Below are 19,107 nucleotides of genomic sequence, written 5' to 3' on the forward strand. Positions count from 1 at the left end.
TGGTCAAGAGGAAGCTTTTAAGAAGTGTAGGGAAGGAATTCTGGAGCTTGGGGCCTGGGCAACTGAAGACATGGCCACCAATGATGGGGCAGTTATGATTGGGAACACACAAGAGGCTAGAATTAGAGGAGCACAGATATCTCAGAGGGTTGAGTTGTTAGAAGGGATTACAGAGGGGTATTGAAAACAAGGATGAGAATTTTAAAATAAAGATGTTGCTTGACTGGGAGCCAATGTAGGTCAGCAAGCACAGGGGTGAAAGGGGAATGGGGCTTGCTGCGAGTTAAGGCACGGGCATCAGATGACCTCAAGTTTACAGAGTATAGAATGTGAGACACCAGCCAGGACAGTGTTGGATTGGTCGAGTCTAGATGTAACGAAGGCGTAGATGAGAGTTGTATTGAACGTACTGAAAAGCAATGTACTGTGTAAACCTCTGGCACCTAAAGCTAGAGGCACTGTATCTTGCTGGATGTTTCCATTGCAAAGACTGTAACATTCTCTTTCTGCTCTACACAGTGCTGAGTATTCGAGGTGTCCAAGAAGAGGAGCCCCCAGACCCACAGTTGATGAGACTGGATAACATGCTGTTGGCTGAAGGAGTATCTGGGCCTGAGAAGGGTGGAGGGTCAGCAGCAGCTGCAGCCGCAGCAGCAGCATCGGGTGGATCACCGAATGACAACTCCATCGAGCACTCTGACTACAGAGCCAAACTCACACAAATCCGACAGATTTATCACTCAGAGCTGGAGAAATATGAGCAGGTATGAGCCACATAACCAAATAATGTGAAGTGTTAAATAGCTCAACATCCACAGTCCATCAGATTTATTCCATTTCAAATTTCATACCTGAATTCCTCAGACAAATCCATTCAATATCAATAAGGTCAATTTAAACAAGGAGTGAAATGTTCAATATAAAATAAAGATAGTAAGTGCTGGAAATACTCAGCAGGTCTGGCAGTATCTGTGGAGAGAGAAACAAAGTTAATATTTCATGTTGACTCTTCAGACCGAGAGAAACGTTCAAGCTGATTGACTGTCAGACAGTAAGCTACTTTAGTTGATTGACCTACAATCAGTTCCTACTTAATCTCTGTAAAATGCCATCTGATGTGCATCTTAATCATAACGAAAGCCAAATTGTAGAACTGTTCAGAGAAACAAATTGAGTTATTTTTACAGAGATCTGTTTGTAGCACATAAACAGCCACTGGTGTCTAATGTTAAATTAAACTGGCAGAGTTTGCTAATTTGAAAGAATACAGTGTGGACGAAAGAAAGTTTGCTCCATCCCTGCATCTATCTCTATCAAAATCAGATGTCTATATGTACTTCATGTTAACTTTCCTTCATTATAAATTCCTTTGTGTACAAATATATATATGGAAAACCCCTAGTAAAATTGTCATGCTTATCCACCATCTACAAGATACAAGTCAGGAGTGGGATGGAATACTCTCCATTTGCCTGGGTGAGTGCAGCTCCAACAGCACTCAAAAAGCTCAACACCATCTAGGACAAAGCAACCCGTTTGATTGGCACCCCGTCCACAAACATTCACTCCCTCCACCACCGATGCACAGTGGCAGTAGTGTGTACTATCTACAAGATGCACTGCAGGAACTCACCAAGACTCTTCAGACAGCACCTTCCAAAACCACGAAGGCTACCATCTAAAAAGACAAGGGCAGCAGATACATGGGAACACCACCACCTATAAGCCATACCATCCTGACTTGGAGATATATCGCTGTTCTTTCACTGTCGCTGGGTCAAAATCTTGGAACTCCCTCCCTAATACAGTACTTAGAGTGGGTGTACATACACTGCATGGACTGCAGTGGTTCAAGAAGGCAGCTCGACACCACCTTCTCAAGGGCAATTAGGGATGGGCACTAAATGCTGGCCTAGCCAGCGACAGCAACATTCCATGAATGAATATTTTTAAAAATCACAGATCTGTGAAGTAGAGGTAATTGCCTTGTAAAAAAAAATGAATTTTATAGTGACAAAAGCCAACCCAAAATCTAACAAGAAAAAGTAAGGTTTTGTCGACAGGAAGTGTGAGCATACACTAGATTTTTAGTAAGTAGATCTTCTGTCAATATTTGTATTCCAGATTGCAGAAACTTCCACATTGCCATCAGGCTTAACCACTGAAGTACACTTCAGTTTGCAAACTGTTTTTACTGCCAGTGTAAAATCCTCCTATTTGGACTTCTGACAGTTTCGAGAGTGTTACAAATTATTTTATTGGATTAACTGAAAGCTTAGCTGTTCAAAATCCTGCAAACAGTACTAAGCGCCTTAAGTTAAGGAGAGACATAAAATATTGGGGAGAAGCTTTTCTAGATGAAGTCCATGCCGAGCAGTGTGCTGGGTACTTGATAGCAAATGTTTTGAAGACACATTTCAACTTATGGTGATAGCGAGCATTGAAGAACTTCCTGATGGCGTGAATGAACAAATAATTTTGAAAAGCTTTCCATGCTGTGCAAAGATACAAGATAAACCCAACTGTATGAAGGGTTCAGTCTCAAGGATAACCACTGTGCCTGGTGCAACATTTTCTTCTGAAGTACTAGTTGAGGCGCTGTCTGTCATCCATACAGTACCTGGTCCCTAAGTACTCAGAGCCTTACACACTGGTGCCGAAGTAACAGATGCCGAAGAATGAAAAATGCTGCAGTTAGCACCCATCTGTGTATTCCATCTTATGAATCCTTTGTTGATGCATATTCTAATCCTGGTGCATTGTGTTTGCAGGCATGTAGTGAATTTACCACACATGTTATGAACTTGCTTCGTGAACAGAGTCGGACCAGACCTATTTCACCAAAGGAGATCGAACGTATGGTTTCTATCATCCACCGAAAATTCAGCACCATCCAGATGCAGCTAAAACAGAGCACGTGTGAAGCAGTCATGATCCTACGCTCTCGTTTCCTTGATGCAAGGTAGGCATGGTACTAGGATTTAAGCCCAAGGATCTGCTTGTAAACCTGTTCACATAGATAGAAGAACTTCGTTATTGTCATCAATTAAACTAGAAAACAAAACCATTAAAACAGAATTCCTTTTAGGTGAGCAAGTCAAACTTAAACATCATTTAAAATGAATCCTTATACCTGTCTCACTATATAGAATATGGAGGTGCAGCCTATGGGAAAAGCGCATTCACTTGTTTGCAAGCACATGATGAAATTTGCAGAAAGCTTGACCACTTATGAAATTACATACAGCTCTTCTAGATGTTGTTCTTGTGAAACAAACCTTGAAGATCCTGAGGAGCCTTGACAGGGTGGATGTGGAGAGGATGTTTCCTCTTGTGGGAGAATCTAGAACTAGGGGTCACTGTTTAAAAATAAAGGCTCAGCCATTTAGGACAGGAGTGAGGAGAAATTTTTCTCTGAGAGTAGTGAGTCTCCTGAATTCTCTTCCTCAAAAGGCAGTGGGAGCAGAGTCTATGAATGTTTTTAAGGCAGAGGTAGATAGATTCTAGATAAACAAGGGGGTGAAAAGCTGTGGGGAGGTTAAATCAGATCAGCTATGATCTTATTGAATGGTGGAGCAGGCTTGAGGGACCGCGTGGCCTACTCCTGCTCTTAATTTGTATGTTTGTAGATAGATTCTTGATAATCAATGAGGTGAAAGGCAGTCAGGTCAGCCATGATCTTATTGAATGGCCGAGAGGCTCAAGGGCCGAGTGGCCTATTCCTGTTCCCAATTCACGTTTGTAGATAGATTCTTGATAAGCACTGGAGTGAAAGGTAGTTGGGGGTAGGTGGGAATGTGGAGTTGAGGTTCCAATCAAATCAGCCATGATCTTATTGAATGGCAGAGCAGGCCAAGGGGCAGAGTGGCCTACTCCCCCCAATTCATATGTTCGTAAACAATCTGTTGGATAGTTTTTCATATTAATTGTATGTTAAAATACTTTGCTAATACTTGATAATGTTTTAACATCAGCATGTTTGAAAAGTCAACATTAATTAGGCAGAAAAGTTGCACTTTACTTGGTAATAGTATAGCTGTTAGTCTGAACGGGACCCGGTATCTTCCATTTCACTCTAGCCTGTTATAAAAGATATGAATGTCATTTTATAAAATGCTATCTTCAGTAGGTTTCCCAGGAGTAAGGTGGTGCTGTGCATTTAAGCAGCAATAAATGGTGCCATAGTAGAGGAGGCAGGATATTTCCCATTTCACAGAGTTCCCAGTCCCAGCTTAAGGAGGCTCTGGGGGAAAGCCCAGCTCCTACACCAGATGCAAAATAGGATGGGATTTCTCTACCCAAGCTACTCTCATGCAACTTCTGGTGAATGGGTAGAATCTTTGTACCTTGTTATAGACTTTAGCCTGTTTATCTTGATAGATACTGGTCTGCAGGGGCTGGTAATGATCAGTATTTAGTTTATCAGCCCCACATCTTCCAGCATCTCCCCCGGTGATTAATTAAGTAAGTATGTGCCCCATTTTCCTTCCAACTTACGAGACCTTGAACTTATTTGTATTAACCACTTTCCCTTTGTAAATATTAGCTCAGTCCTTTTGTATCTACCTGGTTGCTTCATTTGATATTATTCCCTCGGTTTGGTATCACCTGACGTTAATTTAATTATTAATTTAAAATTTTATCTCCGTTTTTAACCTCCCTGATTCTTTTTTCCATTGACTTCAGTTCATTTTCATCCAATTTTTGCTTGGCGAAGGAGTTTCAAAATGACCTTCATTATGGTTCCTTATCCATCATTTGGATGAGACATTAAACCAAGGCTCTGCCTGCCTTCTGAGATGGAAGTAAAAGATTCCATGGCACTATTTTGAAGAAAAGTGGGGAGTTATCGCCAGTCTTATGGTTCATATTTACCCCTTAATCAACATCACAGAAAAGCAGATTATCTGGTCGTTATCACATTGCTATGTGTGGCAGCTTGCTGTACACAAATTTTAAGTACATGAGGGAAGAAATATTGGGTAATTTGTGTTGCTCTATTCCCCTACCAGATTCTATATTGGTTATACTGGACTTATTTGTAACTAGTCCCATGATGGGAGAAACAATTAATAGGCTTATTTCAAAGGTATTTAGCCTGATATTGTTCCCTTCCATGTATCCTGTCTTTTCATCAATAAATAGCTCTCCAAATGTTGGTCCAAAATCTTTCAGGGCGGGTGTTCACAGATGTGTATGACACAGATTGTCTCAACTAGAGACAAAGATTTTGCACTGTTGTCCTTCATTGCTTCAGATTCTTCTGATCCAAAATGGCAGATAAGGGTGTCCAGTGGATGTAATTCAGCTGAATTTTCAGATGGCAACTATTGAAGCTCCACAAATGTGAAACTTCTCAAAAAATCAAAATTCCTGGTTCCCAAAAATTCTCAACAAAATACTGGTGAATGTATGTTTTCCTGTCCAAGGAGTTAACAAAATCACTGAAATATATGTCTTTGAGATTTGTGAGCTCTAACAACATAAGTTTTCTGTCTGTAGCTAGTTGCAAATATTCTTTCTTAGCTAAACTTGACAAGTTTTTTTTTCATTTTTGTGTTTCTATCCTGTACTAGGGAATACTTTGAGAATCAGAATCAAAGAGCTGGATTTTAACTCTATGTAGGCGAATGGGCTGTGAGCGAGTTAAAATCGCGTCCAAAGTGTGATGAATGTCTGATGTGAGGGAAACTAATATTTGCTGTGGGACGGTAGTTATTTGTATCATTTTTAAAAATTTAATCATGGGACGTGGGCATCAGTGGCTGGGCCAACATTTATTGCTCATCCCTAATTGCACTTGAGAAGCTGGTGGTGAGCTGCCTTCTTGAACCACTGCAGTCCATGTGGTGTAGGTACACCCACAGTGCTGTTATGGAGAGAATTCCAGGATTTTGACCCAGTGACAGTGAGGGAGCAGTGATATATTTCCAAGTTAGGATAGTGAGTGGCTTGGAAGGGAGTGGTGGTGTTCCCATGCATCTGCTGCCCTTGTCCTTCTAGATGGTAGCGGTTGTGGGTTTGCAAGGTGCTATCTTAGGAACCTTGGTGAGTTCCTTCACTGCATCTTGTAGATGGTAAACACTGCTGCTACTGTGTGTGGGTGGTGGAGGGTGTAACTATTTGTGGATGGGGTGCCAATCAAGCAGGCTGCTTTGTCCTGGCTGGTGTCAAACTTCTTGAGTGTTGTTGGGAGTTGCACTCATCTTGGCAAGTGGGGAATATTCCATCACACTCCTGACCTGTGTCTTGTAGATGGTAGATATTCAGGAGGTGAGCTGCTCGCCGCAGGATTCCTGGCCTCTGACCTACTCTTGTAGCTACAGTTTTTAAATGGCTAGTTCAGTTCTATTTCTGGTCAATGGTAACCCCCCAGGATGTTGATAGTGGGGGATTCAGCGAATGTTACTTGCCACTTGTCAGCCCAAGCCTGAATATTGTCCAGGGCTTGCTGCACTTGGACATGGACTACTTCTGTATCTGAGGAGTCGTGAACGGTGCTGAACATAGTGCAATCACCAGCGAACATCCCCACTTCTGACTTTATGATGGAAGGAAGGTCATTGGTGAAGCAGCTGAAGATGGTTGGGCCTAGGACACTATCCTGAGGTAGTGAGGAACTTCTGCAGTGATGTCCTGGAACTGAGATGATTGACCTCAAACAACCACAACTATCTTCCTTTGTACTAGGTATGACTCCAACCAGCAGAGAATTTTTCCCCTGATTCCCGTTGACTCTAGTTTTGCTGGGATCTCTGATGTTAGACTTGGTCAAATGTTGCCTTGATGTCACTCTCACCTTACCTCTGAAGTTCAGTTCTTATCCATATTTGAACCAAGATCAGGAGCTGAGTGACCCACGCAGAACCCAAAGTGAGCATCACAGAGGTTATTGTTAAGCAAGTGCCACTTGATAGCACTGTTGCTGACCCCTTCCATCGCTTTGCTGATAATGGAGAGTAGACTGATGGGGTGGTAAATTGCTGGGCTGGATTTGTCCTGCTTTTTGTGTACAGGACATACCTGGGCAATTTTCCACATTGCCGGGTAGTTGCCAGTGTTGGAGCTGTACAACAATTGATAAGCTTTCAATGGTTTTTGGGTGCAATATATGGGAGATCTTTACTTAATAATCTGGAGACTAAATTTGATAGCTCCCAGGAACAGGTGCGGGGCTCACAATGTGCAGTTAACTCACACCCATTGACCAATGCTGGCAGCATGTCAGCTTCGTGCTACCTGCTGTTTTAAATCATTTCAGTTTATATCCAGCACTAACCATGCTGCTAATTGGCTGGACATCTGAGCATCACTTAAAGCTAGTCTACACCGTTTAAAGCTGACTGCACCTCTTAAAAGGGAGATGCATTATAAATAGAGCATGTTTCTGCAGTCGGGTAGGAAATGAATCTTCCAAGGTTTATGAACACTGCAGTGGAGACCTTGTTGGAGGAGATGTAAGAGAAGTCCAGGAGTCCTTCCAGATACACACTTAGAAGGCAGCGGGAGCAGAGAGTCATGGAGGTTAATGCCAGGTGTCAAGCCCTGAGAACTTGGATGCAATGCCACAAGAAGTTGAATGACTTCACATGAGTGGTCAAAGTTAGTGAATGTATCTTCAAATGCCATATCATTACCGCTGCACCTGTAGCGTCAGACCCTCCTAAGACCACAAATCTCTGTCACTCATGTATCAAAAATTTCTCTCAATCAGGACACATAACTGACATTCAAATGCTCCACCATACTTTCATAAACTCACCCTACATCTCACAGCTTGCAAACACTACCATTTATGGCAACACGTCAGCCAAAAAGATTGCACCAGGACAAGGTGGCGCATAACCAGAGGTGGCAGGAGTCAACCAGTGAGGGAAGATGCAGGCTTGCATGCCTTCACCCACATGGAGGAGACAGTTCTGACCATTCTTGGGACACCCATTGCAGAAGTTGTGGCCAGGGTAAGGGATGATGATATCTTAATATCTAATATGCCTTCTCACATCCGACTTCCCTCTCATCCAGAACCTTCTGATTTACAAGCTGCAGCTGGTGTAAGCATGCGTCTCTTTCTTCATCACCATCTCCTCCCCCCACTTCCTCATACCAGAACCTCACCCTTGTGCCTTTCTGCTTTTGGATATACAAGAAGTGCAACCTGACCAGACAGTGAATGAACAACAAGAGGATAGTGATGATGAAGACATACCATCACTCAATTTCACACACTCAGCCATCAGCTCAGAAACTGACACTGTGTTACTTAAAGACTGGCATTGAGGTGGGAACTGTGTGTGATGAGATACCAGACGGTAGTGGTTTACAGCCAGGGAAGGGGGCAAGGAAAATGCCAGCATGCCAGAGGACCAGGCCATGCACAGGTTTTGCTGCAGAGGACTCAGATGAGCACTTTGAAGGGTTAACGGACAGGAGAAAGCTGATGGGTATTTTTTCACCCAGATGGTGGTTGGAGCCTGGAACAAACTTCATGAAAGGGTGGTGGAGGCAGGTTCGATTGAGATATTCAAAAGGGAATTGGAATGCTACCTGAAAAGAAAGAATGTGTAAGGTTATGGGGATAAAGCAGTGGAGTGAATCTAAAGGGAATGCTTTTTAAGAGCCAGCGTAGACTTGATGGGCCGAATGGCCTCCTTCTGCACTAGAAGGGTACTATGATACAACTTGAGGACTAGGGGCAGTTTAGAATTTAGCATAGAGGTCTACAACACAGAAAAAGGCCCTTTAGCCCATCGAGTCTGCACCCGTCAAACAAGTACCGAACTATTGTAATCCCATTTTCCAGCACTAGGCCCATAGCCTTGTATATCATGGCATCGCAAGTGCACATCCAAATACTTCTTAAAGGTTATGAGGGTTTCTGCCTCTACCATTCTTTCAGGTAGTGAGTTCGAGATTCCCACCACCCTCTGGGTGAAAAAATTCTTCCTCACATCCCCTCTAAACCTCCTGCCCCTTACCTTAAATCTATGCCCCCTGGTTATTGATCCCTCCACCAAGGGGAAAAGTTCCTTCCTGTCTACCTTATCTATGCCCCTCACAATTTTGTACACTTCAATCATATTCCCCCTCAATCTCCTCTGCTCCAGGGAAAATAACCCCAGTTTATCCAATCTCTCCTCATAACTAAAACTCTCCAGCCCAGGCAACATCCTGGTAAATCTCCTCTGCATTCTCTCTCTAGTTCAGTCACATCTTTCCTATAATGAGGATTCCAGGACTGCACGCAGTACTCTAGCTGTGGCCTAACCAGCATTTTATACAGTTCCAGCATAACCTCCCTGCTCTTATATTCTATGCCTTGGCTAATAAAGGCAAGTATCCCATATGCCTTCTTAACCACCTTATCTACCTGTCCCGCTTCCTTAAGGGACTGGTGGACATGCACACCAATGTCTCTCTGATCCTCAGTACTTCCCAGGGCCCTACTATTCATTGTGTATTCCTGTGCCTTGTTTGTCCTGCCCAAGTGCATCACCTCACACTTATCCGGATTAAATTCCATTTGCCACTGATCAGCCCATCTGACCAACCCGTCTATATCTTCCTGTAATCTAAGGCTATCCTCTTCACTATTTACCACCCCATCAATTTTCGTGTCATTCGCGAACTTACTGATCAACCCTTCTACATTCAAGTCTAAATCATTTATATATACCACAAACAGCAAGGGATCCAACACCGATCCCTGTGGAACCCCACTGGACACAGGCATCCAGTCACAAAAATGATCACCCCCTCGACCATCACCCTTTGCTTCCTGCCACTCAGCCAATTCTGGATCCAATTTGCCAAATTGCCTTGGATCCCATGGGCTCTTACCTTTGTTATCAGTCTCCCATGCGGGACCTTATCAAAAGCTTTGCTGAAGTCCAAATAGACTACATCAAATGCATTGCACTCATCTATACACCTGGTCACCTCTTTGAAAAATTCAATCAAATTGGTCAGACACGACATCCCCTTATCAAAACCATGCTGACTGTCCTTGATTAGTCCCTGCCTCTCCAAGTGTAGATTAATTCTGTCCCTCAGAATTGCTTCCAATAGTTTCCCCACCACTGAGGTTAGACTGACTGGCCTGTAATTCCCTTCGTCCCTTCTTGAATAACGGTACCACATTGGCTGTCCTCCAGTCCTCTGGCACCTCTCCTGTGGCCAGAGAGGTATTGAAAATTATTGCCAGTGCCCCTGCTATCTCCTCCCTTACCTCACTCAACAGCCTGGGATATGTTTCATCCGGGCCTGGAGATTTATCTACTTTTAAGCCTGCCAGACCACTTAGAACTTCCACCCTTTCTATGCTAGTTTCCTTAGTTATATCACAGTCCTTCTGCCTGATTTCCATACCCACGTTGTCCCTCTCACTTGTGAACACCGACACAAAGTATTCATTTAGAACCCTACCCACATCTTCTGGCTCCACATACAAATTACCACTGTGGTCCTTCATGGGCCCTACTCTTCCCCTAGTTACCCTCTTACTCTTAATGTACTTGTAAAATAACTTTTGGATTTTCCTTTATTTTACCTGCCCATGTTTTTTCATGCCCCCTTTCTGCTCTCCTAATTTCCTTTTTAAGTTCTCCCCTACACATTATATACTCCTCAAGGGCTTCCGCTGTTTTGAGCCCTCGGTATCTGTCATAATCCTCCCTTTTTCTCTTTATCCAATCCAGTATATCCCTCGACATCCAGGGTTCCCTGGATTTGTTGGTCCCACCCTTTGTCTTTACTGGAATATGTTGGCCCTGTACTTGCCCTATTTCCTTCTTGAATGAGTCCCACTGCTCTGAGGCAGGTTTAGCAAAAGTGGATAAAAAGATTGATCAAGAAGGGGAAAATGGAGTGTGAGAGTAAACTTGCAGGGAACATATAAACTGACTGTAAAAGCTTCTATAAACATGTGAAGAGAAAAAGATTAGCAAAAACAAAGTAGGTCCCTTACAGTCAGAAAAGGGGGAAATTATAATGGGGAACAAAGAAATGGCAGAAGAACTGAACACACATTTTGATTCTGTCTTCTCAAAAGAGGACACAAATAATTTCCCAGAAATGTTAGGGAACCAAGGGTCTAGTGAGAGGGAGGAATTGAAGAAAACCAGTATTAGTTTAAAAAAAATGGTGCTCAAGAAATTAATTGGGCTAAAGGCTGAAAAATCCCAGCGCCTGATAATCTACATCCCAGAGTACTAAAGGAAGTAGCCCTGGAAATATTGGATGCATTGGTGGTCATCATCCAAAATTCTATAGACTCTGGAGCAATTACTACAGATTGGAGGTGGCAAATGTAACCCCATTATTTAAATAAGGAGAAAGAGAAAAAACAGAGAATTACAGACCAGTTAGCCTAATAGCAGTAATGAGGAAAATGCTAGAGTCTATTATAAAAGACACGGTAACAGAACACTTGGAAAGCATTAATCCTTGGAAAGGATTAGACAAAATCAGCATAGGTTTATGAAAGGGAAACCATGCTTAACTAATCTACTGGGATTTTTTGAGGATGTAACTAGTAGAATAGATAAGGGAGAACCAGTGGATGTGGTGTATTTGGATTTCAAGAACGCATTTGATAAGGTCCCACAAAAGAGGCTAGTGGGCAAAATTAGAGCACATAGGATCAGGAGTAATATACTGGCATGGTTTAAGGATTGGTTGACGGACCGGAAACAGAGAGTGGGGATAAATGGGTCTTTTTCTGGATGGCAGGTGGTAACTAGTGGTGTGCCGCAGGGATCAGTGCTTGGGCCTCAGCTATTCACGATATATATAAATGACTTGGATGAGGAAACCAAATGCAATAGTTTCAAGTTTGCTGATGACACAAAACTGGGTGGGGTTGTAAGTTGTGAGGAAGATGCAAGGAGGCTTCAGGGTGATTTAGGCAAGTTGTGTGTGTGGGCCAACACATGGCAAATACAGCATGACATGGATAAATGTGAAGTTATACCCTTTGGTGTGGAAAAACAGGCAGAGTATTTTTTAAATGGTGATATATTGGGAATGTGGATGTACAAAGGGATCTGGGTGTCCTTGTACACCAGTCAATGAAAGTAAACAGGCAGGTGCAGCAAGCAATTAGGAAGGCAAATGGTATGTTGGCCTTCGTTGCAAGAAGATTTGAGTTCAGAAGTAGGGATATCTTACTGCAGCTGTACAAGGCCTTGGTGAGACCACACCTGGAGTATTGTGTGCAAGTTTGGTCTCCCTACCTAAGAAAGGATATACTTGCCATAGGGGGACTGCAGCAAACGTTCACTAGGCTGATACTGGGGACGGCAGGACTGTTGTATGAGGAGAGATTGGTTCGACTGGGCATGTATTCACTAGAGTCTAGAAGAATGGGAGGGGCCCTGATTGAAACATATAAAACTCTATCAGGGTTAGACAGACTAGATGCAGGGAGGTTAGGCAGTCTAGAACCAGGGGCCACAGTCTCAGGATATGGGGCAGGTCATTTAGAACTCAGATGAGGAAAAAATTTCTTCACTCAGAGGGTGGTCAACCTGTGGAATTCTCTCCCACAGAAGGCTTGGAGGCCAGGTCACTGAGTATATTCAAGAAAGAAATTGATAATTTTTTGGATATTATTGGCATCAAAGAGTATGGAGAGAGAGTGGGAATATGGCGTTGAGATAGAGGATCAGCCATGATCATATTGAATGGCGAGCAGGCTCGAAGGACCGAATAGTTTACTCCTGCTCCTAGTTTCTATATTTCTAACAAAATGCTTGGTACATTGGGAAACCTGCCAGAAATCCTGCGATCAGTGTCACAGAGCATGAAGACTCCAGCACCAATTTGGCACAGGGCTTTGGGCAGAATTTGCAGCCCAGTCTTTCCAACATGCAAGTAGTGACCAACTCCATCAGACACCTGTGCACCCAACCATGATGCAGCACAAGCAGTTTCCACTGAGTGCTGCAGTGGAAGTTTAGACTGAAACCATGCAAGGTCAGCATGCATGCTTAGAAGGTCTTACAGTGTGTCACAGCAGTTCAGTGTAAAATAGATTACTTGGATTGTTGAGGTGGCTCCCATGGAGAGTGGCAGTAGCTCCATGGAGCACAAACCTACTGTCCTCAGGAAAATAGCATTCACCCTCCCAGTCCTGCCAGCCCACCAATGCCTTCGATATTGAGAGAGAAACAGAGTTAACGTTTCAAGTCCATATGACTTCTTCAGAGCTAAAGAGAAGTATGAATGTGATGACATTTGTACTGTTTAAGGGGTGGTGGTGGAGCAGGTGAAGCTGGATAGAAAGCCAGCAATAGGTGGGGGCAAAGGAGAGATTGACAAAGATGTCACGAACAAAAGGACAAAGGGATATTAATGATACTGATACTGGCTAAAGGAGGTGCTGATGGTGGCATTGAAGTAAGAAAGCAGAATGTGATAATAACAGGACAAGGGTAAGCACTCTGGAAAGAACAACATGAACAAGTGACAGATGGCCCCAAATTTTTCCTCATAGGGGCGGGGTGAGGGGAGAGGGGACGGTGGTGGGCAAAAAAGATCGAAAATAGGATAAAAGGTGGGGATAAAACAATGAATAAAAATGAAAATAAAAATAATAAAAATAAGTGGATAAAAAATAATAACTAAATAAATAAAAATGAATATTGAGAAAAGGGAATAAGAAAAGGGTGAGGATGGAGGAGAGAGTTTGTGGTCTGCAGCGCTTCACTTGCACCTCCTTCATTTTGGTCTATTGCATTCGCTGCTCCCAGTACAGTCTTCTCTATATTGGAGAGATCAAACGCAGACTGGGTAACCGCTTTGCAGAACACCTTCGATCTGCCCGGAAGCATGACCCAGACCTCCCTGTCGCTTGCCATTTCAACACTCCACCCTGCTCTCATGCCCACATGTCCGTCCTTGGCCTGCTGCATTGTTCCAGTGAAGCTCAATGCAAACTGGAGGAACAGCACCTCATCTTCCGACTAGGCACTTTTACAGCCTTCCGGACTGAATATTGAGTTCAACAACTTCAGACCATGAACTTTCTCCTCCATCTTCACTCCCTTTTTATCCCCTTTATTCAATATTCATTTTTATTTTAAATTTTCATTTCTTATACACTTATTTTTATTTATTTTTATTTTTCACTTTATTCATTGTTTTATCCCCATCTTTTATCCTATTTTCGATCTTTTTTCCTCACCATCGTCCCCTCCCCCCAACCCACCCCCACAAGGGCCGTCTGTCACTTGTTCATGTTGTTATTTCCAGACTGCTTACCCTTGTCCTGCTATTATCACATTCTGCTGTCTTACCTTAATGCCACCGTCAGGGGTGACCTGCCAGTACAGGTGCGCAGAGTGGCAGGGTGGAACTTGAGGGAGGCTGACTCCATTCTAGATTAGGGGAAAAGGATTTGTGCATTCTCCAATAATTAAAATGTAGCATTTGCACCGCACTGGATTTTATTATAAAATAAAAGCCGAAAATGATGGAAACACTCAGTAGGCCCGGCAAACAAAAAAAAAGGATTACAAGAATGTTGCCAGGGTTAGAAAAGTGTAGCTACAAGGCGAGATTGGATAGGTTGGGGTTATTTTCCTTAGAACAAAGAAGGCTGAGAGGTGACTTGATTGAGGTGTACAAAATTATGAGGGCAATACATAGAGTGGACAGGATAAAATTGTTTCACTTGGTGGAGAATTCTAGAACCAGGGGACATTGATTCAAGATAAGTGGCAGAAGGTGTAGGGGGGACATAAGGAAGAGCTTTTTGACTTAGAGGGTAGTGGGTGTCTGGAATTCGCTGGCCAAGTTGGTGGTAGAGGCAGAAACTCTAAACTCTTTTAAAAAGTACCTGGATCAGCACCTAAAGTGCTGTAAGCTGCAGGGCTATGGGCTGGATGCAGGAAGGTGGGATTAGAAAGGGCACCTCAGGCTGGCATGGACAAGATGGGCCTAATGGCCTCCCTCTGTGCTGTAACTTTTCTATGGTTCTACGGTCAGCACCTCCTTTAGCCAGTACTACTACCGTTAACACCCCTTTTGTTCATGACATCTTTGTCAATCTCTCCTTTGCCCCCACCTATCGGTGGCCTTCTATCCAGCTTCACATGCTCCACCACGGACCCCCCCCCCCCCACCCCCCGCCACCAAACAGTATAAATTTCATCATATTTTTACTTCTCTTTAGCTCTGAAGAAGAGTCATATGGACTCAAAACGTTAATTCTGTTTTTCAGTCCACAGATACTGTTAGACCTGCTGAGTTTTTCCAGCATTTTCTGTTTTTGTTTCAGATTTCCAGCATCCGCAGTTTTTGCTTTTATCTTAATCCCTTCGATGTTGCCTGTCAGTCGGGCAACCCTACTGTTCCTGCCTATGCTGAGATAGCGTAGTCTGCAGCTGAGCCTTTCAGGCCCAGAGCTGTTCAAGGTCGCCCTCCAAAGCTATTTGCAGCCTTCCACTAGCCATGCTGCAACCACTGGGTAGCACTGTGCAGGGGCACTAGTATAGGCAAAGGTTCATGGAGGACAGGCACAAAAGGAGTGCACAAGTTGACATTTGGATACAGTACAGGATGATTTTATTTATAAATTTGATTTGGAATGTTTATTTTGTGCTTGCTGTTATTTTTGCACTAGTGATAAGTGGATACTGTGATAATCAGTGACAGGGATGGTAAAGTGCGAGACTGTTGGTAAATAGAGAATTGGGATTGTCTTTACTGGTAGCACACTCAGATGAACTATTCATGGACAGCCTAGCTAGAAATTTCTTCTGAGTCAAACCAAATAAACTAAATTAACAAAATCAGGGACAAATTAAAAAGTAGCCTCTTAAAGGGAACTGCAAAAACAGAGACAAAATTTGAAGGAAACGAGCATCAAACCAAAATGTGATTAAGATGGTCAATAAAACATCCCAGTCCCTGCGGTGCCCACCCAGCATGGAAGGCTTCGACGATGCCGGCGGGCACCACGTGTTCCCTCTCTAGGGACCCCTGGCAGCAAATGTAGCCGTGGAAGAGGGGCAGACAGTTGGACCGGACAGCCCCCTTGATTGCCCGCTTCCTGGACCTGTTAATGGCCATCTTGACCAGGCCCAGGAACAGGTTCACGAGGAGGTCCTCCTCCCTCCTGGCCCCCCTCCGCCTAGCCTGAAAAAGGTAACTGGTTGCCTCCTGCCTTCCTCTCTCTCCTCTTCCTGTACCTCCTGCTTCTGCTTGTGAACTGCTCACTGTGTATCTGGTAGCAACGGTTGTCCCCTGTTGCCTCATGATGGCATGGTTGTATGCAGCACCCTGCCAACAAATCTTGACATGCACTCTGCCTAATATTGCAGGCTCCTTCTGAGCTGTTCAGGCAGCGTTAAGTGTTGTTTAAGTAGGTCAATGATCTCTTATCACATTTCATGTGACAGCATAAATTTCAATGTATGCATGCTCTGCACTTATGCAGGGATTCTGCACATGGTTCTTCAACTATGTGGTCAGCGGATAGCTTTTGTCACCCAGTAGTCACTTTTTACATTGGCAGTTTCAGTGTAGCTGGTATAATGCACTGCTGGAGAATGAAAACATCATGACGACTGTTAGGCTACGGGGCCTTGACCTGAATGACCTGCTGCCTGTGGTCACACATCAGCTGGATGTTGAAGGTGTGGAATCCTTTTCAGTATAGGGTGGTGTTGATGTACAGCCTACAAAGTGAAGTGCATGCAGTCAATAGTACTCTGCAGCATGGAGAAGTCTGCAAACCTAATGCGCTCACCCCAGCAGCTTCTCACAAGCGAGAGGGAATGAAATGTAGTTAGCTCTCCATGAATAGAGAGAGCCAGTGACATTCGTTATGCAAGAATGGATGGCAAACTGTAAGATGTTGCAACCATCTCCAGCTCTAGCCTGAAAGGAGCCAGATGCATGTAAGTTCATCCCCATGGTCACCTTTACAGCCCTTGATAATGCAACCTCAGTGCAGGGCAAGGATTGCAGTTGTGACTGCAACAGGTGGCAGATTTCAGTGTGAATGTTATTACTGAAGCACAGATGTCGCAGATATTGCCCTTGCCTAGGAGAATTGTTCCCTGAACACCCTGGGCAGATATGGCCTCTTGTTTGAGAGCCTTTCTCTCCCTCCTCCTGCTACTTCTTCCAGCAGCTTGTCATCCTCTTTGTCACCGCTGTTCAATGTTCAAGTCACACTGAATTCCAAGGAGAATGGTTATTAGTGTAGTCATGTCTGACAGGGTTTGTGTAGAAGCCTTAAAGTCAACAAAAAACCATTAAGCACCTGCCCTACCATTCCCTGTAGATTTATGTAACTTTAGCCAGCCGTTTTAATCAACAAACATGTGGTAATCTGAGGTGCAATACACCTTTGAAAGTGTTTCAAAGGAGGTTTACTGGATTGATAACTGAAATGAGTGGGTTGTCTTATGAGGAAAGGTTGGACAGACTAGGACAAAAACAGAAAATGCTGGAAAACCTCAGCAGGCCGAGCAGCATTTGTGGAGAGAGAAACAGAGTTAATTTTTCGAGTCCGTATGATTCTTCTTCAGGGCGAGTCATACGGTCTCCAAACATTAACTCTTGTTTCTCTCTCCACAGATGATGCTAGACCTGGTAAGCTTTTCCAGATTTTCTGTTTTTGTTTCAGACTTCCAGCATCTGCAGTATTTTGCTTTAACTTGGACAGACTGGGCTTGTTTCCACTGGAGTTTATAAGAGTGAGGGGTGATTTGACTAAAGTATACAAGATCCTGAACAACCTTGACACGGTGGACATCGAGAGGATATTTCCTCTTGTGGGTGAGTCCAGAACTAGGGGGCAGTGTTTTAAAATTAGGGGTCGCCCTTTTGGGACAGAGATCGCTCAGATGGTTGTGCAACTTTGGAACTCTCTGCCTCAGAAGTTGGTGGAGGCGGAGTCATTGAATATTTTTAAGGCAGAGGTAGATAAGATTCTTGTTAGACAAGGGAATCAAAGGTGATCGGGGTTAGACGGGAATATGGAAATTGAAACACAAGAAGATCAGCCATGATCTTATTGAATGGTGGAGCAGATTTGAGGGGCTGAATGGTCTACTGTTCCTATTTCTTATGTTCTTTAAGAGAATTTGAGCAGATTGACCACTTGACTGTATTACCCAATTGCTGTGTAGCACGTGCTGCTATGTTAATCAGCAGAATAGGGTCTGGTTTGAGAAGCGCACGTGTTAGTGCTCTGTGACTTGTGTCAATACACAGCATGTGTTTCATCTTACGTTGATCCCTGAACCTGCGGTATCTTGTTTATCAACTCACTCACCAGTAGATAGGTGAGCAACCATGTTCACTGAGCGAAGCGACCTGACAGAAGGAACCTAACAATTGGCGATGAGGCAAAACATGAACAGTCAAAGACACCAAAGAAAGCCGCGAAAATTAAACAGAAGTAAATCAGCCATACCTAGCAAGGCGATTGTGAGTGCAGCCTTCATCATAGTCATCCAAGTTATCTCCCTCCAGTATGCCACAGTTTGGCAGCATCGAACCGTTTGATCAGACCACCGATGATTAGCCACATTATATTAAATGCCTCGTATTCTTTTTGGCCAACGACGTATCGGGAGAGGAGGTGAGGCGACCGATCTTCTTACCGACATGTGGCAGTAAAACATATGACCTAATCCGTAGTCTAACGGCACCTGACGCCCCAAATTCCAAGAGCTTTGATGAGTTGTTAAATCTAATGAAAAGCCACATACAGCTGAAATCCTCGGTAACAGCGCAGCGTTTTGAATTTAAGTTGAGGTGCTGCACCCTTGGAGAGACAGTCGCTTGCAATGTAGCAGCCTTAAAACAACTGACAGAGCACCGTGAGCTTGGGATGTCGATTAACGACATGTTTAGAGACCGATTAGCATGTGAGATTAATGAAGGCGCCATTCAAAAAAGGTTGTTGTCAGAAACAAATTTAGACTTCAACAAGGCGCTGAAGTTGGTGCTCGTAATGGAGAGCACAATCAGGGATTCAGAAGCAATCAAGGGAGCACAAAAAGGCGCCGTCCTTTGCGTTGGGAGGGAAACACCAGTTAGAAATGGTGCAGAAGCGCAAGGCTCCGTGGAAAGGTGGGTAACAGATCA

General features: G+C 43.7%; 1 protein-coding gene across 3 annotated transcripts in view; it reads left to right on the forward strand.

Moving 5' to 3' along the window:
* Window positions 1-19,107, forward strand: part of pbx4 (pre-B-cell leukemia transcription factor 4) — a 373,866-nt gene that overhangs the window by 289,187 nt on the left and 65,572 nt on the right. For all 3 annotated transcript variants that reach the window (XM_041176981.1, XM_041176982.1, XM_041176984.1), the window contains exons 3-4: window positions 520-764; window positions 2,772-2,962. In XM_041176981.1, the coding sequence (XP_041032915.1) occupies window positions 520-764; window positions 2,772-2,962 (436 nt within the window). The remainder of the gene's footprint in view (window positions 1-519; window positions 765-2,771; window positions 2,963-19,107) is intronic.

Source organism: Carcharodon carcharias, chromosome 30, assembly GCF_017639515.1.
Source record: "Carcharodon carcharias isolate sCarCar2 chromosome 30, sCarCar2.pri, whole genome shotgun sequence".
Lineage (NCBI taxonomy): Eukaryota > Metazoa > Chordata > Chondrichthyes > Lamniformes > Lamnidae > Carcharodon > Carcharodon carcharias.